The 25,589-nt window shown below is 41.4% G+C and overlaps 1 protein-coding gene across 10 annotated transcripts in view; it reads right to left on the minus strand.

Moving 5' to 3' along the window:
• Positions 1-535: 535 nt before the first annotated feature.
• pde4cb (phosphodiesterase 4C, cAMP-specific b) overlaps positions 536-25,589 on the minus strand; it is a 117,519-nt gene continuing 92,465 nt past the window's right edge. For 5 of the 10 annotated variants that reach the window (XM_037770923.1, XM_037770921.1, XM_037770929.1 and 2 more), the window contains exons 2-16: positions 18,568-18,759; positions 17,630-17,671; positions 16,256-16,292; positions 15,109-15,182; positions 14,979-15,028; positions 14,542-14,654; positions 11,070-11,163; positions 7,462-7,634; positions 6,965-7,063; positions 6,550-6,714; positions 6,366-6,465; positions 5,204-5,358; positions 4,419-4,541; positions 2,966-3,148; positions 536-2,454 (exon numbers count right to left, since the gene is read on the minus strand). In XM_037770923.1, coding sequence (XP_037626851.1) covers positions 1,885-2,454; positions 2,966-3,148; positions 4,419-4,541; positions 5,204-5,358; positions 6,366-6,465; positions 6,550-6,714; positions 6,965-7,063; positions 7,462-7,634; positions 11,070-11,163; positions 14,542-14,654; positions 14,979-15,028; positions 15,109-15,182; positions 16,256-16,292; positions 17,630-17,671; positions 18,568-18,759 — 2,170 coding nt within the window. In that variant the 3' untranslated portion in view covers positions 536-1,884. Of the gene's footprint in view, positions 2,455-2,965; positions 3,149-4,418; positions 4,542-5,203; positions 5,359-6,365; positions 6,466-6,549; positions 6,715-6,964; positions 7,064-7,461; positions 7,635-11,069; positions 11,164-11,654; positions 11,749-12,788; positions 12,999-14,541; positions 14,655-14,978; positions 15,029-15,108; positions 15,183-16,255; positions 16,293-17,629; positions 17,672-18,567; positions 18,760-25,589 lie in introns of those variants that run through there. The other 5 variants (XM_037770925.1, XM_037770924.1, XM_037770922.1 and 2 more) reach the window with 4 other exon arrangements.

Here is a 25,589-nt window from a genome sequence, read left to right on the forward strand (position 1 = left end):
AACATGGCGGCTCATTTGGAAACTTTTTTCTCTTATATATATCGTGAAAATAGTTCACCGAAATGTGTTTCTGAAAACATTTTATGCTTGAAATAAGCCTGAATCTGTCTTTTTTTGGATCGGCAACGCTTAGTTTAAAAGATTCTCTGGAGTTTCCGGAGGTGGCGAGTTGCGTCGGACACCTGTGATTTGCATAAAGTAGCCTAGACCTCAACTTTATGCGGCTAACGTGACGCCACACTACCAGAATGAATTGCACGGCTGCTTACATAGACAACGAATGGAATGCGAAGAGAGGACGGAGGACCATTACTCCTGTTAGAGTCATGTTTGATAAAAACTACAATTCCCTTTTTAAAATGAAAATAAATAATAATAAATATAGCTGTGACACGTTTTAAAAGAATTACGTCCAAGTAGGAACGAATAGTCTTGGGCCTGAGAGCCACGGACAGGAGGGAAATCGGAAACTATTGAGAGACGAACTAAAACATTGGTGGTTTTGGTCTTTTCATGGAATTTGTTGACAACAAGTAAAATATATAATCACACCAGCAAAATCCTTAAAAGTTTTACCCAATAACACAATGAACTCACATCTGCCTGCTGCTGTCAGGCGTCAATAGACTGAATGTTATTCTCACATATTTTGCTCACATATTAATTTGCTGTCATTGCTGGATGCTGCACTTTCTGTCAGGTGATATACAGGGATAATTTTAGAGAACATTGCCGTTATATATATAAGAGTTGAGTTTCCTGCTCTGCCGTCTGGTACCTGGAGTCAGATGTCCTGATCTGTGTCTGTGTGATCAGTAGGCCTACAGTGGACGAAGCCCTTTGTGTGACTGAATAGAAGAGCTGAAGGGCAGAGACGGTAAAGTGCTACTGCGGACCGGAGGCACCCTGATAAAAAAATGCTTTTCAAGCACATAAACACAGACGAGACCAGCAAATGTACAACAAAGAACTGTTCAAAACCCTAAAACAATGACACCATTCAAAATCATCTCAGGTAAAAAAAAAATAATCTAATTATACAGATGGTGTCTTTTGTGTTTTCAACAGGTGAGACTGTCTTCTTCAGTGTTCAATCTCTGTGGTGCTACAAGCTGGTTTAAATATATATTATTTGATTGCTTCAGTATCCAAATTTTCTATTAAAGGGTTTTAATCAAATGTAGAGACACGCAGGTTAAACAAAGTCTCTGGTTTGGAGGTAAATCAAACAGGAGAGACAGTTTGGGGTGGAGGGTCAGGTGAGGGTTACCCACTACATCCGTGCTACATTAGATTTATGTTTCTCTTCATATCCTGAGGTTTAGGTCCATCGAGTTTCTCTCATCTACAACCTGTATTTGGTAAAACGATTCATCTCTCACATCATTCTCAAACAAAGAAATCACACTCACTTCTTTCAACCGGACTCAGTCATTTCATATCCTAAATTAAAACTGTGGTGCAAAATAATTTCAAGACCCTGTCGGACCACTGCGATCCTCATTCTTATGTCTGAATGTCACAAACACTTATTTTGGAGGAAGACATTTCCTTTACCTTTTGTTCCTGTTAGAGCATCACGCTGTGGCTCCGCTCTCCTTCCCAGTTAAAATGCAGCAGTCTTTGTCTGGGACGCTCTGAACTGAAGCTACAACAAAGCAGGACGGGACACAGTCAGGCATCCAAAGAGAGGCTGAAACCATTCTTCTCGTTAAAATATAAAATAAGACAGAGGGGGAACGTCCCTCTGTTCTGCAGAGCGGGTGTCTCCAGTGTAAAGGGACTGTAGTGATTTTACAGACTTTATTGGTAAAGGCCTGCCCTGCCTCCGTCTCTCCATATCCAACACTCGTGTCTGTCAGGCAGGGCAGGTTGTGCTGGTTGTTACGTGCCCATGCGTAGGCACGCCACCCCGTCGCCCTCCTGGCTCAGTTCTCTGTCCCTGTCGGCGCCCTCCCGTCCCACGGAGGCCAGCATCCTGTGGGGGCTCCGCACCGACATGGCAGCCAGATTCAGGGTCCGAGACGGGTGAGGCGAGGGGGGACGGTACCTGCTGCTGCTGCGGGGGTCTGGGGACAAAGAGGGGGAGGAGGAGTCCCGGTGCCGCTCCCCACCCGACTGGGACTCCTCCTCTAGTGGGCTCTCCAGGTCAGACTCCAACTCCTCCTCATCCTCCTCTTCTTCCTCCAGAGTGAGTTCAAACTGGAACTTGTCCCCTCCTCCTCCTCCTCCTCCTCCTGAAGGGACGGCCCCTCCTGCTCCAACAGTTCCTCCTCCTGGCATCACCTCCACGTGGTGCTCCTCGGGGCTGGTGGGCGACGGGCTGCGGGGGATCATGCTCTGGTACCACTCCCTGTTGTCCTCCAGTGTGTCCAGGATGTCCTGGGCGTCAGGGTGCACCAGGTCCGCCCATGTCTCCCACAGAGGGTGGACAACATAGTCGATAAAACCCACCTAGTCATAGAAATAATAACAATAATAAGACACTGGCAACATAGTACTGGAGCAAACTAGCAACCAGTAGGGTGGTGCAGGACTGAGTCCTAAAACCTAGAAATGAGTTAGCATTTTAGTACTTCCGGTTGCCTCGTCTGGAAGTCAATGGGTTTTTAGTTAGATGCCTGAAATAAGGTCTGTGGTTAACACAAGCTGAAGAGATTTAACGTTTTGTTCTACAACATAAAAGAGATTATTTTCTGCAATAATCCAAAACCGTATGGAAAAATCACATTGGCTTTTTGTGGAGGGAACCAGGGCGATGTTAACTTCCTGGATGGCCTACAAAAATACGTCATCCCTGCAGAACTCTATACTGATAACCTGTAGCAGCAACTCTGACAGTGCAAAAGATGGCTAACAGCATGCAAGTTAGATAACACAGAATTTAATTTAATGTGTAAACTGTGAAATGTGATTTACATTTCCACTATTTCCTCACATCCCTGTGTGTCAGTGTGGGTGTTACCTGGGTCTTCTCTATGGAGGCGTTGTGTTTGTCACACATGGGACTGATCTCCATGCCTTTGTCCCGCTCTCGGTCTCCCTGGGTGAAGAACTCCTCCATGATGCGGTCCGTCCACTGGCGGTAGAGCTCCAGCGGTTTGGTTGGGTTGCTCAGGTCGGCACAGTGGACCATGTTCTGCAGAACCTGGAGGAGAGACACTCAGTCAGACTCTGCTGGTGATGCGCCCTGTTTTAAAAACCTCACCAACAAATACTTAAAAAAAGCAGCGATGATATCTTCAGAAATGTGGCAGTCTGTTTATTTCATATAGAGATACTTTAACCCTGTGTTGATTCTTACAATACCACAACAATACACAGTGTAGATTAGTTCAGCTCTATACAGATGCAATGACCACTATGTGTCCTGCAGGCGGCAGCACTTTCACACTAACTCCCTGGTTGAACAATGTGCTGATGCCAAAGTCTGAGATCTAAGCTTGTTATTTACTGCTTAGCTAAAAATTATATAATAATAATAATTACTAATTTAAAGTATCAGACTATGGTAACAGATTAATGATCCATTTCCAAATCCTGACTCAATTCACTGATGCTAATAAAATTTGTTTTTATTGAGATTGAAATGCAAAAGTTGATGTTCATCATACTGTTTATGATGGATTGTATGGGAAATATGTAGAGCAGGCCTATTCAACTGGCGCCCGTGGATCGAACCCGGTCCTTTAACAACCTCAAACCGGCCCTTTGATTATTTATTTATATGAAAAAAGTATTTAAAAAAAATAATAATAATAATTTCTTCCAATAAGAGAGTTTATTCCTGTTCATCAACGTTACCCCTCACACTATTGACGCTGTTACGGACTGTTGAAAGCAATATCATTGTGTTTTTATTTAAATAAGTAACTGCCTCGACCAGTTGGGTTCATTTATTAGTTATGTCTTGTTAAGCACTGAAATACTTATTTTGTTCAAAAGTTTTAACCTAGTCTGTTTAAGCATAGGGAGTTTAGGAGTCAAACTGAATAAAAAAGATATTAATGCAACATTGTGTTTATTAAAACAACAATCTGCTAAAATTAAAAAGGTGTATCGTCTTCACATTTAAATCCCTAGCTTTGCAGATCAGATAGGAAATGTAAATGTCCAGCCCCTTTGCACTTCACTGTTTTTCAGATCTGGCCTTTTGAAAAAACGTAATTGAATAGACCTGATGTAGAGTCACAATGTTGATGATCAGTTACTTGTATTATGATTGTATACGAGTTAGCAGGTGATACAAATGTATAATCACTGTGTCTAGTATAAAGCCATATATTTATTTTTCATTGTCTGTGTGGTATTTCTAAAGCATCATGTACTTACTGTATGAGTACTACATGTTATTCAGTATTGTTATTGTATTATTCAGTAGTATTCTGATATTCAGTGTCAGCAGGTGGCGTTCTCACCTGGATGCGGTCAGAGTAGTTGTCCAGCAGCAGGACTCCTAGACTGGTCACCTTCTTGGTCTCCACCATTGTCTTCATATCCGCCAAGAAGTTCATGTGTTTGGACATATCTGTGGCAAGCACCTAATGAAGAGGTTCAACACATCGTCAGTCAATGAAATGATGCATCTTCATGCTTCCTATCATGTGACCTGTACATGCCGTAAAGACAACTGTTTCTCTAGGCTTTTACCGTTATTGGTGAATGATGCCGGCCGTGTGTATATGAAATGATATACTGTTTGTCTTCCAGAGTCTCTTTGTGAAATTGTGTGAGGTGTGTGACACTTTGTGTTTATTTGTCCTTGCACTTCTGTTAATGTATTCACCATTGCAAAGAGTTACTAAACCTGATTCTGAAAAACAAAGACACGCTGTTGTATCGTCAAACTGAAACAGACTCAAACACACTATACATAAGCTACAAGAGCAACAATTAACAAAACTCTTTGTCTTTGCTCTTTTGTTTGTTCCATTCAGCTGACGATGAAAAAAGCAAGCTGTTACTTACCATCAACTGTAACTGTAACTACATCAACTACATGATGATATTTTGCCAGCAGCCTTTTCAAAGTGGCCTGTGACCAGATACACAAAGCTGCTGTACTGGCAGAACTTTACTGTACACAAACTTCACTGAATCATGAACAACACATAATAAAAAAACAGACTGTGAAGCGACAGTTCAGGTACAACACGGCTGAAAAGGATATCAACATGTCATGTAAGAAGTGCAGCAGTCTCACCATGTCGATGACCATCTTTCGGAGGGACTCTCTCTGTTTCTTGCTGAGGTTTTGGAAGATGTCACAGTTGTCTTCTTGCAGCAGTTTGAAGCCCACAGCGAGGTGGTGATTCTCCAGCACTGAGGCATCGTTGTACATCAGCGCTAGCTCTGAACCTGCATAGATGTGGGTTGAATTTGTTAAAACTGTATACTGTAATAGGACATAATTCTAGTTAATTTGATTTAATGCTAATAGTACAGGTAGCCCCGTCTGCCATACAGTTAAAATGACCTAGACCCAATGCAGGTGCAGCTTAAAGGATAACTTTGGTATTTTTTTGTGTCTAACTGACTAATAGGGACAACAGTTTCTGAAATTTGTTCAGTATTGCGGGAGAGCGCTGTAGAAGGCAGCTGCCCCCTGGCTGCAATATGCTGCTAATGGGGCAAGCTGGCACCGTCATTTACGTCCACTAAAAGTGCTTGTTTTTGCCACTGACAGGCTCTGATTGTTATTATAAGTGTCTGACAACATTATGGAAAGAGTGTCGGTCAAGGAGAAGCCTCGTTCTGAAACCTGGCGAGGTGACGTGTTGCCGTAAGATAACGGTGGAATAGTGGAATACTTCCATGGTGGAAACACTACGAGTGCCAGCCGGGCAGAGTTTGTTAGATGATTTTGACAATGTGGAAGAGGTCTTTGAATTCGATGGCCACCCGTATTTATTAGAGCCAGAGTATACGGATGTTCAGATTTCACAATGAAACTTCTTCTTGAGTGGATAACAAACAGAAGGTAAGAAAACGGTTTATTTCTGTGTAGGGTCCTTTCCATAATGTTGTCAGCCACTTACAATAACAATCGGAGCCTGTCAGTGGCAAAAACAAGTACTTTTAGTGAACGTAATGTTACATTAAAGCTGCTCACTTGCCCTCGCAGCTTGTTTTGCATCTGCCGGTTACAACATTATCCCTCAATACTAGATTAATTAAAAAAAAATTGTCCCCATTAATGACAAAATCATTGAAAAATAGGGTCCAGGTTGAAAAGTACCCTTAAAGTAAAAAGAGTCAACATATCACCTGATTATTGATCCACACAGCAAATCAAACTGTTTTTCCTCAGGTGTATAAAATGTTGATGTTGTGGTAGTCGTGTGCAGAGATAGAGAGCAACCTACTGGTGTTTATTAAGAACTGGTTGGTGACTCCTGGGTGGTCAACATCATGGATGGCGCTGGCAAACAGAACAGCCATGATCTCCAGGTCTGTGAACACCGCCTAGGATAAACACATTCATTCAAAACAATAGACTGATATTATATTGTAACTATGACTACAGCAATAACAGCGTCCTCAGCTCACCTCTAGAGCGGGGGTGGACAGGAGGACGTGGATGGACTGCACCACATCAGCTGCATGAATGTTGTTGTGATAAGCTACGTCTGCGCGGTAGTGATCCTCCAAAGTCATCAGTAAGGTGATGAAGGTCTCATCTGGGATCTTAAAGGTTTTCATGAGGTCTCGCTCCTGGAAGGGTGAGGAGGAAGAGGAGAGAATCAGAGTCACATCAACCACACATTACAGTTTTAACTTAATCTAACTTTGGTGTCGTAAAATACACTCTAGAAGCAGACAAACTTCACAGTGACTTCTTCACGACATTTATACCTATATCCCTACACCATGTGATAAACTGAATTAATAACTTTTAAACTTTTATAACGAATCACATTCAAAATCATTTTCTAGCAGATTTTGCATTGAGGGATCCTCCTACCTGGAAGATGGAGTACATGACCACCGTCAGAGGGCGGTTTCCGGAAAATTCTGCTATCTTGAATATATCCAGACCCCAACGATCAATGTCCTCGACCTCCTGGAGAAGTAAAACAGGACACCTATAAGACACTATGTTTCTGTGTGTGTGTCAGGGTTATTATAGTAAACTAATACTGAAACTAAAATTAAATATTAAACATTATGGCCATTCCTTCCTACACAGTTCTCCAACCATGCATTTTGTATGTATATGTAGCTACATACTTCTGAGACATTATACCTGGCCCCAAACTGAAGCTACTGCAAAACTAAAACTAAACCTTCCTGAAAAACTGAAACTAAACTAAAACTAGCAAACACACTCCGAAAACTAACTAAACTAAACTGAAAGGAAATTGAAAAGTCAAAACTAAAATAAAATAAAAAAAACTAATTGAAAATTGAAAACTAGTATAACCTTGGTGTGTGTCTTTGTGTGAGTGCGTGTGGGCCCACCTTGGCCAGCAGGCTCTCGTGTGGCGTGCTGACTCCAAAGCGGGGGATGCAGGCGGGTGCTAAGCTGGGGCTCTGCGTGACCTTTTTCACACCACTGATCTGTGACATGGGCCTCTTCTTCTTCTCCTTCTCCTTAGAAGTTGGAGACTGGATCTCCACGTCATGTTGTTTCTCTGCAACGTGTACAAACATACATAGACACATACTGTTGAATATATATGTAAGCTGATATCCTATCCACACGACATAAACACAGCAAATTGAAAGTTCTTATAGTGCTGTTGAGGTTTTCAAAATGTATGACCACCTTTTAAATTGAACAAAATGTAACTTTGTGTAGGAACTGTGCAGACTGTGCAGGTTTTCATTCACACATGTTGTGGAAATCTGATCTGACTCTGCTTATATGCACCGGGGCTGTTAGCAATCAATAATTACCATGAGTTATATTCCATACTGTAACTCTACCGGAGGAAACATAAATCATACAATGTGTTTATTAGTCACATTGAAAGTGTCAGTGTCTCTTTTCGTCTCCTCCCTGGAAGTGACTGGAACAATGCCTCACCTCACCAGCTTCACACAACAAACAAAGATTTTAAAGGTTGAGTTTCTCGTCAGTGAAGACTTCAATATCTTTGCCTGAACTCTGACTATAAGTGTCTTTGAAGGGGACCTGTCTTGACCCATGAGAGGGTGTCTTCTGCATCTGTACTGTAATAGTGATTGTTATTTTTTTTAATGTGTTCCCACTACAAGCAACACAACAACAAACTACATATCATTTTCAATGGAAGCTGGTGACATGAAGCTACTAACTGGTGCCCGGCACTTTACACTGCGTGACGCGCAACAAATGAAATTGAGCTGGTTTCAACTTTTTTCAGCGCCTCCAATGACGCAGTGAAGAGTCAACTAATCAAATGTTTTTGTTTCACCCAGTTCCGTTCCATCCACAACAATGCCAGTTTCCAGTGCTATTTAACGACATAACTACATCAATGAGCACTTGAACAACACTTCAACGGCGACTTGGCGGCAATATAGCTGTTTGTTGCTTTTGTCGCTTGTAGTGAACGTAGCATAATCCTTCTAATCGAGTTCAAATACTGCTGTTACTATTGGTGCTTCTACCAACTATGGCTGCTACCTCCACTACTGCTGCAACTACTACTACTACAACTCTGCTACCATCAACTACTCAACTATCACCACTGCTAATAATATTATCACTACTACTTGTCAGTCCAACCCCCAAAGATATGTACTTAAAGTTTAATATCATTTAAAACAGAGAAAAGCAACATTTTCTGATATTTTTGCATGAAAAATTACTTTAACGATTAATCGATTATCAAAATAGTAAGTGATTATTTTTCTGTCGATCGACCATTGGAGTACAGTATAGTCGACAAATCGCTGCAACTCTAATCTTCACCTAAATATTACACAAACACACATGTAGATAAATGGGTCATTTTCACTTTATCAACGCTACAATGTATATAATCTGGATAAGCAGGCATTTGTGCTTCTTTTCAGTTTAACACAGTCAGAATCTGTGTTAATGAACTTGTGAACAACTAGACTTTGCTCACAATCAATATAAAAAACCCTTTAAAAAAGAACAAATTAAATACATTTTTGGGGTAGTATTTTAAGTATGTAAAATTGAATTGCAACCTTAAAAATAGAATTATAAATTGATTTAAATTTTAGCAGTATGTTATTCATATATACAGCATTTACTGTATATAGATGGTTGGAAGGTGAATGTATACAGGTATAATGAAGTACATCTGCAGCATATTAGCTATAGGTGTACATGAATGTATATGAACGGACTACATGCAGGAGCAGAACACCAGTAGTAGAAAGCTAAGCATGATGGGTAAAACCTGTCAGCTTCTCAAGAGCTCAGCATTGTCTTGAGCTTGATGACGAAGCGCTTCTCGTGTTTTTCCAAATGTGGGTTCATCACGTCTACAGGTTGGAGATTTATTTTATAACCCACAGTGGAGCTTGTAATCCTTTAAGCAAAAACACGGAAATCTGCAAAACAAGGTTTCCACCAACATAATCTCCATCTGACTTGTTGACACAAAGGTGCCGTCCCAGCAGACACGATAGTGTTGAAAAATGACTCATCCGTATTTGTGCAAACCGAGAAGATAATGATCCCATTCTGACATCACAGACAGCCTGCTTTACCTCACGTCCACATATCATCCTCAGTATTTCAAATCCACGTTTTTTTTTATTAGCACGGCAGGAATGATTGCTTGAATAACATCCAGATCTGAGCCCAGATACAAGCACACGCCACCATAAGGATGCAGAGCAACCTGAGTGGCAGCGTCACACGAGGCGCTGTCTGGCCTCTCTCACCTCTCTCACAGTGCCTCCTCTTCCTCACACCCAAAACCATGGTGTTCATTTCCAAACGCAGCCGGGCTTGACGCCGAGGCACTCATGTCAAAACGGCAACCGACCGACAGCTCCATCCTCGTTCGGCCGGAGCTCCATCCTGCCGGCAGGGCTGTTGAAGACTGAGCCTCCTATTGATGCAACACGCCGTCTAATAATATTGCACCCTGTTGCTACGACAACGCCACACAATGTGTCTGGGAATGCTGTCTGTTGCCGCGCCTCCTTCTCTTTTAGGGAAGGAAAAATCCTCACCTTCTCCATCCCTCCCTATCCTTCCCTCCTTTAGAAACATGCTCTCTTCATATTTTCTGTTTTAAAAAAATCCTCCTCCTCTTTCCTTGCCTTCAAAATGCTGATCTGTTTCTTTATAAACCCTCCTGCTTCACTGTCTTTCCTTCAAAAGAAACCTCTTCCCTCTTCCTTTTTGAAAAATCTTGTATTTTATATCTTTTACTTTTACAATTTCCTCCTCTATCTCATCCTTTTTAAAATCCTTCCCTCGTCATTTTGTCTCTACTTGAAAATGTCTTCTCTCCTTCTCGGTTTACTTTTAAAAGCCCTTTTTTTCTGTTCTCCTCTTTCCTGCCCCTTTTTAAACATTTATTCTTCTTTGCTCAAATAAAACACAAGTCAACTATTCCTCATCCTTTAAAAATCACCTTTTCTTCCCCATATACACCATGCCATGCTAACATTCACATATGTTGTACAGCAGTTTGGTGTAATGCACATATAATACAACTGATAGCAGAACAGTCAATAAAGCCAGATAATGCAATTATGCTAATGCATTTCTTCTTGTTAGAAGAGCTGGGCAGCACCACAGACACTGTGGCACTGACATGTTTGAGATAGTACCAAACTTCATTTATTATATCTTAAGATATGTTGTCGTGCACACCATTCATATCAATGGGAGTAGACTAAATATTAGAAACACCTCTCAGTATAAGGCCACACAATTCAACAGAACCACAAACTACAGCCTCCAAATGACCAGTTGAATCAACACTAGTGCTTGCCACCAGCTGATTAAAGTGAAGGTTGTTAGCCCCGAAGTCAGTAACACATTTTTACACCGGCCCAACTTTTATGTTTCCATAAAAAGGGGGAACAACAGCTTCCCTTCCACAAAGTGAGAGTCCTTTCATTCATATTCATCTGGCATTAAAACTCACCTAGGAAGGTGTTGGCGATGAACTCGGACACCTGATTCCCTGAGCGGCTTGTCTCAGATAGCTGCGTCAGCTCGCGGTTCAGCATCCTCTTAAACTGTGTAGACACAAAAAAACCATCATCAAAAAGTGAGACCACGGTGGAGGTATTGTGTTTCACAAACTAACACCCAACATTTCCCCAAATCCCTGTGTTGTTCCTGTCCCCCTTTCTCTCTATGAAGAGGGTTATTATGTTGCAAGAGATTGTGCTGTAGCTCAGTGGGTAGAACGGATCGTCCTTTAACCAAGGTTAAACAAGGTTGGCGGTTCGATCCACTGCTCCTACAGACTGCATGTCGAGTACGTTGTTTTGAGTACTTAGCCAGGTGTTATATTTCTGTCTGTCTGTCTGAATTTGTCACTGTGATAGCGTTGCAACCGTGCGAAATGCAGTCACGAAACTTTGGTGTGATCCCATCACAAGATGGTCTCTAGTTACATTTTTTTTTAATTTTTTCATTCAAATTAAAAGCACTATTAAGAAGTGATATACTTAAAAGCATAATCTAAGAATATGGAAGTAAGGTGCAGAGTTAGATGCAATACCTGATAAAAACAAATCTCAGTACGTATGCGCAATAAAATGGGTGGAAGTACGAACATAGTTTGTAACCATGGTAAAAAATTGTTTTGCGATATATTTAAAAAAATGCTCTGCATAAAAATATTGTCAGGCTGCACCAACCTAATTTGAATCAAAACATAAATTAGTAAGTAATGTATTTACAGTACATTCATGTTACTTGGTTGCTTGATTCAATTTTCACAGTAACAAGTTGACACAAATTCATAAAAACTCAAGATGCTCCATCATCTTTGCTGTGGTTTGAAAGTTAAACAACATGTAGCAAATGTAGACTGATGCTTACTGAACTAGTGTGGTTCTAGCACATTTATCTATCTATGTCTATATATCCTACAGTGCACACTAACCCATTTTAAATGAATCATGTTTTTTTTTATAAAACGACACAATCTCTAACTATGTTGTCTGTTCGCAGACACGCAGGATAAATCTGCACTGTGATTGTAAAACAAATCACGAGTGAAAGTTTTTTTTAAAAACAAAAGTGTTCAGTGTTCTCCCTGAGTTTTATAGCAGCGGTAGCTTCCACACTGATTATGTAACAGTTTTGGCACGTGGTGGCTGAGGGATGAAGGAGGGGATCTGGGTGAGAGAGTGATGCTGCAGTGGCTACTATGTGACACACATATGGGCACAAACAAAAACATACAGACTCGAATGAAAAATAATCCTGTAGCTTTCACCAAAATGGGTCTGTTTATCATCTGGTTTACTTCTCCTGCAGCTTCTCTGCTCCCTCTATCATGCTTTTCCTCAGGTTTTCTGCAAACCATTTCTCACACATATATGTTTACAAATAATATGCAACATATTCCTGCTGCTGTAAATCAAACCACTGCTCTTCATTATTTTACATTTTAAAATCATGACAGAAACCCCCTCTAACATGTGTCTTTTTTCCCCTTTTTCTGTTTCTCATACACACATACTGTACATGCATAGACACACACACAATCTCAACATTCAGCCCGTCTGTAGATCCAGTCCTGAGTCAGATCAGACGGGGAAGCTCATTCAGCATTCAGCCCCCCCCCTGCAACGCCTGCAGATCCCAACGTAAACAAGGCAAGCCAGCAGCTCTCCCCATCGCTCACCTGTCTGAGTCTCCAGCACAGACAAACGCAGAGAGCCAACGCAGGCATGTCAACCCACGCATGTTGATGTTAGAGGTCGCTAAAAATCCAAAACGACGAGTGGACAAGTTTGCTTGCTCAGTGACAGACTGCTCACTCAGTTCTGCTCCAAACTCAGCAGGGACGGGTTGAACATGAGAAGAAGTCCGTTTGGAAATAAAAAGTTCCCACAGTCCCATGTGCTATCCTGGAGGTGAGGGGGGGTCGGAGGGGAAGGGTAGGGTGGGGTGAGGTGGGGGAGGTTGGGGATGTGGTCTACCATCGGGGGAGAAAGGGTGTGGACTGCAATCGCTCATCCAACTACTGTCACACACTGTCAATTAGGAACGTAAAGAGGGAGAGAGGGAGAGCGAGAGGCTGCGAGGAACCCCCCCTCCCCCCGCCCTGCATGCTGGTCCTCCTTCTCTGTCCAATCAGATTGGTCTGGCTTCAGGGGCTGGGTGGAGGAGAGGGATCTGATTGGCTGACTGGGAGATGGAGGAGGACTGAGTGTAGCAGCCAGACGGTGGAGAGAAGCACGAAGGAGGGAGGTGGGGAGACGATGATTAACTCTTTCGATAGAGGGAGACGTCATTCATGAACCCGAGTGTTTCTGGCAGTGTTCACACTGCAGCTGCATGTGTCATAACATTGGATTTGCTCCCCTCATATGTGACTGATTTCAAACAAGAATAAACAGGAAAAAGCTACGAGGACTTGCACTTTGTCAATGGGAGCAACAAAATCTGATCCTGAAGCATGTGACCTGCTTGTGATTCATATTTGAGAGCTAAAATTAAAGTAAGCCATTGTTGTCATGACAAAAGCAAAAATTCCTAAGCTCAGCTCATTTAAAAGACAAGAGAGAATAAATATATTTTATCTAGTTTTTATTTACTTAAGGTACATCTTATCTTAATTTCAGCCTCTCATACAGTGCAGATCAATTTCAATATAATTTCACATTTTAACATTATTTTAACATCAATTGTTGGCGAACGAGAGAATGTATGGCATGTTATAGTTTAACAGAGTATGACTACAGGTTTCTCACTCTTCATGAATTTGGGCTTTTGGAGCCTTGCGCCGAATTCTCACCAGGCAGCGGCGAAATGCGGCCATGTGGCGAGCTGCAATGCAATGTTTATGAAAATCTGCGGTGCTCAGCAAGCTGTGGCTGTTCGATTCTGCAGTCAAGTGCGGCCAAACAAAAGTTGAGAAATGTTTAACTTTTAGCGGCGAAGTGCAGCCAGAGAGTACCCGCAGCCAATCAATAAACAGATCCTTTGACTCCTGTGACATGTTAACCTATGTTACAAAGAATTTCTTCCCGCCTGAAACACAGGAATACGCCTCCCGGCCGCAGATAAAAATGTAATTATTGCGGAGAGCTGCACTTCACTGCTCACTGGTGTGAATTCGGCTCATAAAGAGGTGGAGTCCTGTAGTCATACTCCCTTAAACTATAACATGCCATACATTGTCTCTGTGATAGTGCACAAGTGATTTGTTCCATCTGATAAAGTTCCCATAGTTTTTGAAGCCAAATGTTGTATGATGGAGGATCGGGTTTCAATCACCTAATTGGGATAAATTGGGAACTCTTTTTGATATTAAAAGGATTGCTTATGTACACCTTTTAGGATCTGTAGTGAAATGTTGAGTTGTAATGAAAAAAAGAAAACTGGCCCATTCTTAAAGAGTCTCTATGAAGATGAAGCAAATGTCCTCTCACCTTATTGGATGCCATCTCGCCGACTGAGTGTCTCGTCTGCAGCGTCTCCAGTTGGTCCAGACACCAGTCCAGCTCTTCCAGTGTCTCCACCGCCAGCTTCTGGTAGGGCTCCTCTGAAAGGTCAGAGGTCACACACGCGAATGTTACAGGTCAGTTGTGGGACTGCTATGAAAACATCCACTTGTTAAATCTTGACAAGCGATCAAGAGGTGTTTCCTTGGAGAAACAACTGAGAAATGTTGATTAGCTTGTCGCGTTGCACCTGTCCTGGTTCAAAACGGAGCCACGGGATGTTATGTGTTTAACACCATGTTTGAATTTTCATGCATTTAAATCAACAGCACAAACCCATTAAGATCACATACATAAGATAACATGAAAGTATTCACAATTTTTACGTGATAAAACTCCCACCACACAGGGATGTTTGCACTGACCTGTAAGACATGGCTTACACGTGGACGGCTGGTTGCTGCTAGTCGCCCGCCTGGAACAAGGAGCAGATGAGGTGTTAGTAGAACAAGAAAACAAGCAGTCAGTCATTCAGTTGGTTTTTCTTGTTCTTACTTGTTTGTTACACGGTCTTGCAGATGTGTTAGAACAGCAAAGTTCGTTCTCACTGTTCGTAGACTGGCAAGAACCTGAGAAGGGAAGAGGAGAGGATTGAGTATTGGAGGTATATGAATGGGTCTGGCTGAAGACACCCGAGACATGTCCCCCTTAATATCAGAAGTACAGTACATACAATAGTATGTTATGGCCAAAGACCTTAAGCTTGGGACAAACCTGAGAACTAGCTGAAACCTATAAAAACTGGACAAACCACACGCCAAGAGTGTTTCCACCAACTCGCACAGATTTGTTTTGTGTGTGACTGGTCAGAAAGGACTCAAGCTCTGGAGGTATATGACCCAATGACCAATTTGTACAGTATTATCTTTGATAATATGGCTGGTAAAAATCTGTCAGGTAAATTAGTTTAATGTCCAACTGCAGGTGGGCCAAAAGTAATTTTTAGTTTGGAAATATAACATGTACACAGATTGTGTTAACGGGCTGTAGTTGAAGAGCACATACACACACACATAAAGACTCAGGCTGTTCAGTACAAAGAGTGTGTGTGGGTGTTTTCTGTGAAAAATGAACCATCTCTTCTTTCTCAAAGCGGTGAGTAAGGGCCAGTGTGGAGCCATGTGGATTGTCTGGACAGACCCACACTTAAGTTTGATTGGAAACACTGTACATTAGATTGTGTGGACTCAGTAGTGCTCAATGCTTAAAGTCAATACTACAGACTAAATACAGTACAATAAAGAACAGCAAGTAACATCACATGAGACAAATTAGGTTCTTCACCATTTTTTGGCAACATTGAAACTTTTGTGATTGAATTTTTCATAAACCTTCAATGGACCAGTGCCTTAAAAGAAATCCATAATGTCCTCCTCAGTTTGTCAGAGCAGGGCCTACAGGCGTTTACTTAGGGTATTACAATATAAATGTCAATATACAATAAATCCTAGTGAATATTACCAGATAATAATCAATATGTACGAGTTGTCAGTTTCCATCTGTCACCAAATCAATGCTGGCAAATAACCTCTGCAAGTTGGGATTCTGTATTTTGTTTTCTCTTGTCAACATTTATGAAAGTGGTCAGAACATTTTGGAAACTCCGGCTCTCACAAAACCAGCAATACACAATGCTACTAACCTGTGCAAATGGAGTCACTATCATGTCTTCTCCGTGCCTGCAAAAACCACAGACACACACAAACAGACATCCAGTGAAAAAGCTGTGTGAGAAGCCACAAAACTCAAAACACAAACACACAAACAATGACAACAAATACTTGTGTTGTCATCATCTTGATGTGAGGACTGAAAGAGTACAGTTGGCTACGACCCATGGTTGGTCTCAAATATCTCACTGGACATAAGGAGAGGAGGTTGTTTTAGTTATACAAATATTTCTTAGAGGCAAAGGATGAGGATTACAGTTAACCCTCAGAGCCAAAGAACCACTGCTTCATATATATATGAGACTGACTTACATTGTTTACTAGCAAGGGAACATTTATAAATACTGTATCTACCCATTGAGGTTTAATTTAACTAGTCACAACAAACCTGCATTAAGTGATGCTTTTTAGGATCAAATCAAATAACTGAAATGACTGAAATTGCAGCTCATTGTTTTGGTTCTCTGGCCTTGTGGTTCTTATTAAGCTTGCATTGTAAAACTACTGGCAGCAAACAAGCACACTCACACACTAAACGAGTGTTTGCTACCTGTCCAACATGAAGAGGCAAGAAAAAGACAAATTGAGCCAAGTGATTGGTAAAATTGCACTGTAGCATTTAGCAGCTAAATACAAAGATATTTGTGTCAAGGGTTGGTGGAGCTAAAAGGCAAGTAAATATTGAAATTACCATAATTGGGTGGCTAGAAAGCTAATGTTGCCTTGTGTCCACTGGATGCAAATATTTGCTAATAAGTTACACTTAATAATCAATGTAAATCCCGTGTTTCTATGAGGGTCAAAAATCACTTAATAAAGACTGAATTCTGCTCGTACAGATGGAATGCCTCCAGGATATATATTTGTACAACTACAACTAGGTGAGGAGGTATTCGTGCATGGGGTGCTGGGAAAGCCAACTTTTGGAGAGGAGGGACTTTCTGGAAGCTTTAGGGTCTCAACATGCACCTCATAACCATTCAGACTTCAGGGTGAATCCATGCTGCTAGTGAAAAGTAGAGAGTCAGAGTCAGCCTGTCCAGCAAACATTTTGACATTGAATAACTATAGATATATGATAGCCTGTGCGTATTGTCTTTCACTGTTTTGTGAAATAAAATATCAAAAAGCCTTATTATCAAATTGCCAGATGTTTTTACTTGTGATACCATCTGTCAAATGCTTGCTGGGACAGCTTCAAAAACTTTGCTCTTCAGGTCGTGGTCAGGGAAAGGTGACGTGTAAGTGGGGGGCCGGGGGGTGTTGGTGGAAGAGGTAATAGGTTTGACTCATGACAACATGGCACAGCCCAGGAAAATCACAGCAGTCTTCACACTTTGTCTCACCGAGGTAGCCAATTGACTTCCCAATGCTTCAATCCCTCCTCCCTTCAAAACAAAGGAGCGAAAGCTATTGGTGGTCGAGGCCCCATTTACACGCTTCAAAGACACACTGCTAGCTGCACAGAGAAATCTTTAGCTGTATAAACAGGCAGAAACTGGATGAAAAACTAGTTCTGAGCGAAGATTATAGCTTACGCTTTGGTGGTACATATCCAACTAAACTTCACTGCTGTTTAACAGACAAACATGAGCTCTGCTACCAAAAGCCTCTTTAAAGCCAGACGCCCAAAATGCCATTTATAGAGTGTAAATAAGACGTGAATAAATATTGACAATAAATTCCAGTGTTTCCCTCGTAACTCTACTGTAACAGTAGTGATACACTCCATGTGATCTGATGCTACAGTTACTACTGTACTGTATATTAATATAGGAGTCACAATTTAGCGCTTCAGATTTCAGTTTCAATTTCCAAAATACGTTCTAAATATTTACTGCATTTATTCCATTTTAGTAACAAAAAGAACTGTGAAAATAGTAATTAAATGATTTCTTAAATAATGTATTATTAACAATAGTGTTTCATTGTGGGGGCATACTACTACTGAGTGACTTGGGAAACACAAAGCTAAAGTGATGTGTTGGTATTCAGGACCTAGTCTGGACCCTGATAAAAAAGTAATAAATAACACACATGCATTGCTATAAACATCGATACGTCATTGTCAAATTAACAGGCTATTTCATGCTGTAATCAGAAAGTTTGTAGCTGTTTCATCTGGAAGAACAGCGTTCACAGCATTTTTTGCACTGTGAAGCAAACCAATAGACTTCCCGCCAAATCAGCAACCTCACTGTAAAATGCAACATGAAGTTGAGGATAAAGACTGTTTGGTTTATTGGTGTTAAAATGATACAGAGAGTATCTGTAAAATACTCACAGGTCGCTGGCAGTGGACGAGTTGCGGGACATGGTTTTGGGCGACAGGTCGAAGTCGGAGTCGGAGCGGTAGAGGAAAGACTCGCGGCGCTGACTGTGGGGGAAGTTGGTCTGAAGTACCAGACCAGAACCCGGGCTCGTCTGGGCGTCCAGCGGACTGCGACCCACCGACAGGCCATTCTCCACATCAAAACTACAGAGAGAGAGAGAGAGAAGAAATACATAAATATTATGGTTACAGTTTCTCTTGTTCACACCTGCTTATGCTATTTTGTTTCACTTCATTATTCCTTTTGTTCATTATTACCGCTACTGTTTTTAACAGTACCATGACTAATGCTACTAGTACTGCTATTACTGCTGATGCTACTAAACTACATTTGCATATCTCAATATTATGAGGAGTACGAAAGCAGCCATTAAGTTCATAAAGAAATCAAAATAAGTAAAAAAAAACGCTAAAGCAAAGAAAAAACAACATATGTAAAAATACATTTTAATTGATGACTTAGTCAAGAATATTGACAGAAACCACGAATGCAACCTTGGTGGGGTCATTTCTCAGCACTGCATCCAAACTCTGTGACACCTGTAATGTCAATTTTCATATCTGCAGTTTAACACTGTACCTTTAGATAATCTCAGGGCCTCACATGTTCAACTGTGTCACCATAGGACAGTGACCTGACATTTTAGTTCTCTGTAACTGCAAACAACAGATTGCTGAAATACTTGTTATGTCTTGTGATGCTCTGTTGTCTGCTGTGTGCTGACGCATTGATACACTTTCTATCCCTCTCTTCCTTTCTTCTTTGCACTTATCTTCGTGTTAAGCTTTAAATGTATAAATACTGACTACTCTTTGTATTCGGGGCTCACTTGCCACAGTCCACAACAGGTGGCTGTGCTCGTGAGTCCATCTGCAGATGCTTTAGTTATTAATGTATGCCTTTTTTATTAAATTCACTTAAAGACAAGTTGTTACCTTGGTTTGTGTCTTGTTTTAACAGAAACTGCCACCACACACCCAAATAATCTACTACAAATATAACACAGCTCCTGTAGCTGCTGACGACACATGGAGAGAGGAGAGAGAAAAAAGAAACCTAAGATAAGGCTAAGATTAGCTACGTATGATCAAGCCTCTGCAGAGTGACTGGAGCAGCCTGGAAGTGCAGAAGGCTGCGTGTCCAAATACCAAATGTTTTTCAAATACAGCAGCATGTTTCTTACAACAAAGAATCCCAACGAAGACACCAGACAGTTAAAATTATAAAAGGAACACAAGAACAGGATGTGTATAGTAAAGATTCATGTGACAGTATGAAAAATCATCTTAATAACAAGCACAAAACAAAACGCAATGTCTACTTGGTATAAAAAGGATAAAAGGTTGGATTCAAATTGTCTGCCTAGACTGTGAATCTTTTTAAACAGGTGACCTTGTGATTACTCGCTTTTCGCAATCAAACACACACTCACACACATCTTTCCCTCCGCAATCTCTGTATGACGTCAACACTGACTTCATGCGTGGTTCGTCAGTAGAGCTGCTTACACATACAACCCCTCACCACCACCACCACATTGAAAGGCACCCCTATTACTGTATAAAGTGCTTAACGTCTACGAGTTAAAATTAGATTTTATTGGTATGATCAAAATGAAATTGTATTTTCAAAAATCTGCCTTTTTTTGCCAGTTGGATTCAGTCCAACTCCTGTAACCAAACAGTATCACAGCTCGACTCGGCCCCGATTTAAACCCTTTGAAATCCTTCCAATCAGTCAGCAGGGTCTGAAGTAGAGGGTTTGGTATCGCAAACACTCACTCTACAAATTCCCTTTTACCCAAAATTTCCTTAGAACCAAACTAGTGATACACAGTGCAACCACAAAAAAGGGCAGACGGAGGAGGACTTGAATTTGAGTTTTTGTCAGAGCACACAGAGGGGGTGATACGGTAGTGGAGGGTTGAAGCTTATTAACATATGCACTCTTTTTAAAAGACTGAAACAAGCAACCTTTTGGTTACAACTTCTTCTCTGACTTGAATTCTACCACAAGAAGGGTCTTCTACATTATTAGATTATAAGAAAAGAATGTTGCATGATTGACATTTTTTAAAGCACCATTATGTGGATACTTGAGTGGTAATTTTTGTGTATTTTTATCAGTTAGATCCGTTGATATCTATTGTAACAGATACCACCCCCACCGCCCCACTGCCCTCCATCCTTGGTCACAACAATAGAAACCAGAGCACCAACAGAGCACTGGAAGGTTGGTCCTGCTTCTATTTTTAGCTCAGCCTGCCTCCAGCGCTCCAGCAATAGCCTGATAAATGAAAGATGGCTATTATGCAATCGATGCTGAATGAAAGACCCAATTCACAGAAGCAGAGAGAGACGGACACAGAGTGGAGGAGGAGGTGGGGGAGACGGGAGTGATCAGGAAGGCTGTATCCAGCACAGTGATGCTGCTCAGCATCTCACACCTGATTGGTGTGACATAGCAGAGAGGAGGGGCAGGGCTGCAGCAGGGCTTACCTCAATGATAACACCCCACCACCACCACCACCACCACTCCACTACACCTCACCCAGCCCTATTTTACATCTCCACCCTCCCCCTGGCTCGGTGTAGTCGGCCGTGACGAGGCTCCATCAGAGGAGACCGGTGACGTCAGAAGCTATAAATAGATCTGCCTGCCAGGAAAGAGGGGAACGGGGAGACTTGTGACAGAGCTTACGTAGATATCCCCCTCAAACAGGGTGCAGATGATTTCTCCCCTCCTCATGAATACATGCATGAAGGATTTTCTTTTTCATTTTGACTGGTTGAGTGCTTCTAGGTGACTCCAAGTAGAAATACAAGACCTCTGTTCTTATACTCTATATTTTCTTTTTATGTTTTATTCAGCCAAATCTCTGAGTGAGCAGGTAGGATGTTGAAGCATGTTGCTCAAGCACACTTTGACAGTGTACATGGCTGCTGCCAAAATTGAATATGGTCAGATGGTCTCCACTGGTACTGGTTCATGTGTACTCGGGTACGGTTTGCATCAGGTGTGAAAGCCAACCGTACCAAAACACGGAAGTGGACTGCTATTTGATGCGAGTAACGTTAGCAGTCAGCGAGTAGTTGTGAAAGGACAGGCTTTTTTCAACTCCACCGGTCTCCTCCGAAATCTGTATATGCGCGCAGCATGCTCATTCTAAATATATCATACACTTAAACTGATATTGATTTATTTTTAGGTGGGCCTTTCTTTTAGGTGTCTAAAATATGTTTTGTTGCCAGCCCCGTCCACAGCAGTACAATGCTTCGGTTCCGTGCGGTAACTCCTGTTTGCTTCTCCAAACTGGAGGCGTGCTTACTGTCATCACCTACTGTCAGTAAAACACAACAAATAAGTACCTCATGCAACCCCACTTCAAAACACCCAAACTATTCCTTTAGCCTACATTATCAAAAAATTAAATGAGGTTTTAAAAAGTTGTTCACACCAGAGTCTCCATCATATCAGAGGTCGTGCACTAACTGGATGATTAATCCAATATATTATTAGCCCTGCTCTTTAAAGCCTCGGTTATACTCCCAAACGGACACTTACAGGGACAGCTGCGGTCAGCTGCAGACCCCACGGAGGCGTAGTAGTTCTGTTTATATTGTCCGCTTGGAGGAAGCGTCCCACAAATGCTCATCTGCAACAATGACTTTATATGAAGCTGACTGCACAACAGATTTCTTAACATAAAATATGATGAAGCATCAATGACACTAATGGCAGTGAGAAAAGCAGGTGGAATAATTACATATTGCATTAGAGTGTTTCAGTTGACATATTGTCATTTTGAATGTTTCTGGTGGCAGAAGATACATAATCATCATTGAGCTCAGCTTCAGCTGCAGTTCACCAGAGCTTGCTGCTGGTGAATGGCATTCATTCCCATTCAAAAGTAGCAGAAGCCAACAGGCTTCTGATAGGAAGACAGCTCCCACTACTGAGGAAAAGACAACACTGCAACTTCCCATATACAAGGCTCTGCTCAAATGTAGTCTTTTGTATCCTGATCCGTCTTAATTGTGTCTATGTGAGCTTTTTTTTTTTATCAGTCCTAATTATATTTTGTGTTCATTCAGTGCTGAAACCAGCTGGTGCAATAAATATGTAAAATAAGTTGAAACATACATTCCATTATTTTGCTTTTGTACTGTGTGATTTTATTTCCTCCCATCATGAGTAATATAGAGTAGTATTGGACAGACAATAGACGACAGTGATACGGCTCCTTCAGGGCATATTAGGTTTCTGCTGCAGGAAGGAAAAAGAAACTAAGTTGTAGAACAACTGTAAAGGATATTAAGCAAACAGCCAGAAAACACAAAAGTTGGACAAAAAACTTTACAGATTAAATTTACAGACTACTATAGAGAGTATAAATTACACTGTAGGTGTAGCCCAACCTGTCTGGGTTTTTAATGCCAATACTAATATTTCCAGATTGAAGTTTCAACTTTTGTAGAATACTCAGTATCATGTCAGAGCATTTTCATGTCCAAAAAAGTTTTCAGTGTTCATCCATGTGACATTTAGACCATCACATGATTGTAAAGGTGCAGAAGCCGGACTTTTACAACTACTTCTTTGTCTAACTGATTATCCGCAACCGGGTAACACATGCATTCTCCCCTTAAACAGACAGACAGGCAGAAAAACAGACAGACAGACAGGCGTCTTGTTCAGTTGCAGCATACATAACAAGTTGACCTTGCTCTGCCTCCTGCCTCCAGCATTGTTCTCCATTTCTCTGACGTAAATGACGACTCCCTTTTCTCTCTTTAACTCTGTTTTACTAAATTTTTCTCTCACACACATCCCTCAACACCCACATCCGACCCTCTGCTTTTGTTCCCAGGATGTTTAGTTTGCACCTCGTCGGCATATCGAATAGGAGGGATCTTTTTTCTTGAAACCAAATGAAAAATATTGCAGAGTTTAAAAGTGGCAAAAAAGTTTCCATTTTATCATCATGCAGTGCAAGTGTTTGCTCACTTGTCTTTGCGGGAAGCTGAGTGATGCGATGGAATTGTGATCACAACAATTACCCGATTAGTCATTCGACAGAAAATGAGTCGTCAACTATTTTGATAATTGATTCATCGTTTCAAGTCAAGCAAAAGAAGTGCCACATATTTCCTACTTCAAGCTTCTCAGTTATGAGGATTTTCTGCATTTCTTTATCTTATGTGACAGTAAACTAAATATTTGGGGGTTTTGGGCTGTTGGTCGAAAAAAAAAATAAGCAATTTCAAGAGTCACCTTGGCCTTTAGAAAATTGAAATGGACATTTTTCTTATTTTCTGACATTTTATTTACGAAAATTAGAATTAATAAAGAAAATAATTCGTAGCAGCTTTACTGTATTACAGTTAGTGCTGAGATTGTTTTCACCAAGGCTTTTATCTTCACTTTGATTTAACATGAATTAAAGGGATTAACAGTCACACCACAGTGAACTTTTACAGCTACAGACATTATGTTAATCTTAAAATGTCTCTGTACTAAAGCAGTTGGACTGGAACTGCATTGATGTCACACAGAGTCACATTGATGTTAGGCCATGCCCAGAGCCAACAGTTTTAATCATCCAAGGCGGACTTTATGTCATCCTTACTGGACAAAAAGTTAAAACCATAGAATGGGAAATGCAAAGTACAACCAGTTCCAGTTATTGTCCCTTTACGCATGTTTGTGACGTGCTCATGGGAACAAGGGCCGAGGGATTTAAGGAACTTTCTGTTATGTGAGAGTGTTACAGAAAACAAGCATCAAGGCCAGATGTTATCTGATGGGGGATGACACAGACCCAGGGTCAAAGGTCAACCCACACACATATACACACACATGCTCCCTCCTGTTTTCTTTCCTCGTAGCGTGGGAATTGGCTGAAGGGGCCTAAAGCATCACGCCAGGAAGGAGGCGAGAGGTGAGGAGGAGAGGAGGAAAACAGACCAGGGAACACTTGCATGAGTGTGTGTGTGTGTGTGTGTAAGAAAGAGAAAGAGAGAGAGAGAGAGAGAGAGAGAGAGAGAGAGAGAAATGGCTAAAATGTACGAATGATTTTACATGATTTGAAATAAGAAAAACAGCGTGAGTATAGAGCAGTTGGAGAGGGGTGTGTGCGTGTGCGTGTGTGTGTGTGTGTGTGTGTGTGTGTGTGGGAGTTGGAGAGTTCAGGGAGTAAAGAGGATTTGTTTGCTTTACACCTCAAACCTATTGTACATTTGATCTGAAAGCAGCAGAAAAAACAACCCGCTTCCCCCTCAACCAGCCCCCTGCCAAACGGATCTTTCCTTTCACTGTGTGTGTTTATATACTCATGACAGCGCACAGAGTAGGGAAAGTTGGGCAGCAGGGCAGGAGAAGAACAAGTTATAACCCATCTAAAGACCCATCTAAAGAAATCATTAGTTAATAGGTTTTTAAAGAAAAACTGAACAGTCCTTGTTGTTTCACATTAGCAACGTCTCAGCTGATGAGCTGCTGCTCCGACTGGCAGCCATATGTATAAGTTATAACTGATTGGTCAAATTCAGACAGGTCAGGAGTCGAATGCCCCCATTGCTTAGGGGTTAAACACAGACCATGAATGGACAATGAGTCCAGCCGGGGATCTTTGTTGCATCTCTCTCTCCCTCATTTCCAGTCATCTCTCTTCTGCTCATAATAAAGGCTTAAAAATGCCCAAAAATCCTGATCCAAGGTCCACTTGTGCACAAGACAAACACTTTTTACAGTTACTATTGGTGCCTTCAAATGAAACTTGTGAGCCTGTGTTTACAACATGGGAAGTTGTGTACACAATATGCTTGGCGCTCAAGTGAGTTGAGAACACCGCTGCTAAGCAACGGCAATATAAACGTTACTGTCTGCGTCTAGAAGCCACAGAGGCTAACACTTTAGTAAGCTAACAAGTGGGTAACATATTACAGTAAATGCAAAGGCATAATGACAGAGG

The sequence above is a fragment of the Sebastes umbrosus genome, chromosome 5 (genome assembly GCF_015220745.1).
Source record: "Sebastes umbrosus isolate fSebUmb1 chromosome 5, fSebUmb1.pri, whole genome shotgun sequence".
NCBI classification, from domain to species: Eukaryota; Metazoa; Chordata; class Actinopteri; order Perciformes; family Sebastidae; genus Sebastes; species Sebastes umbrosus.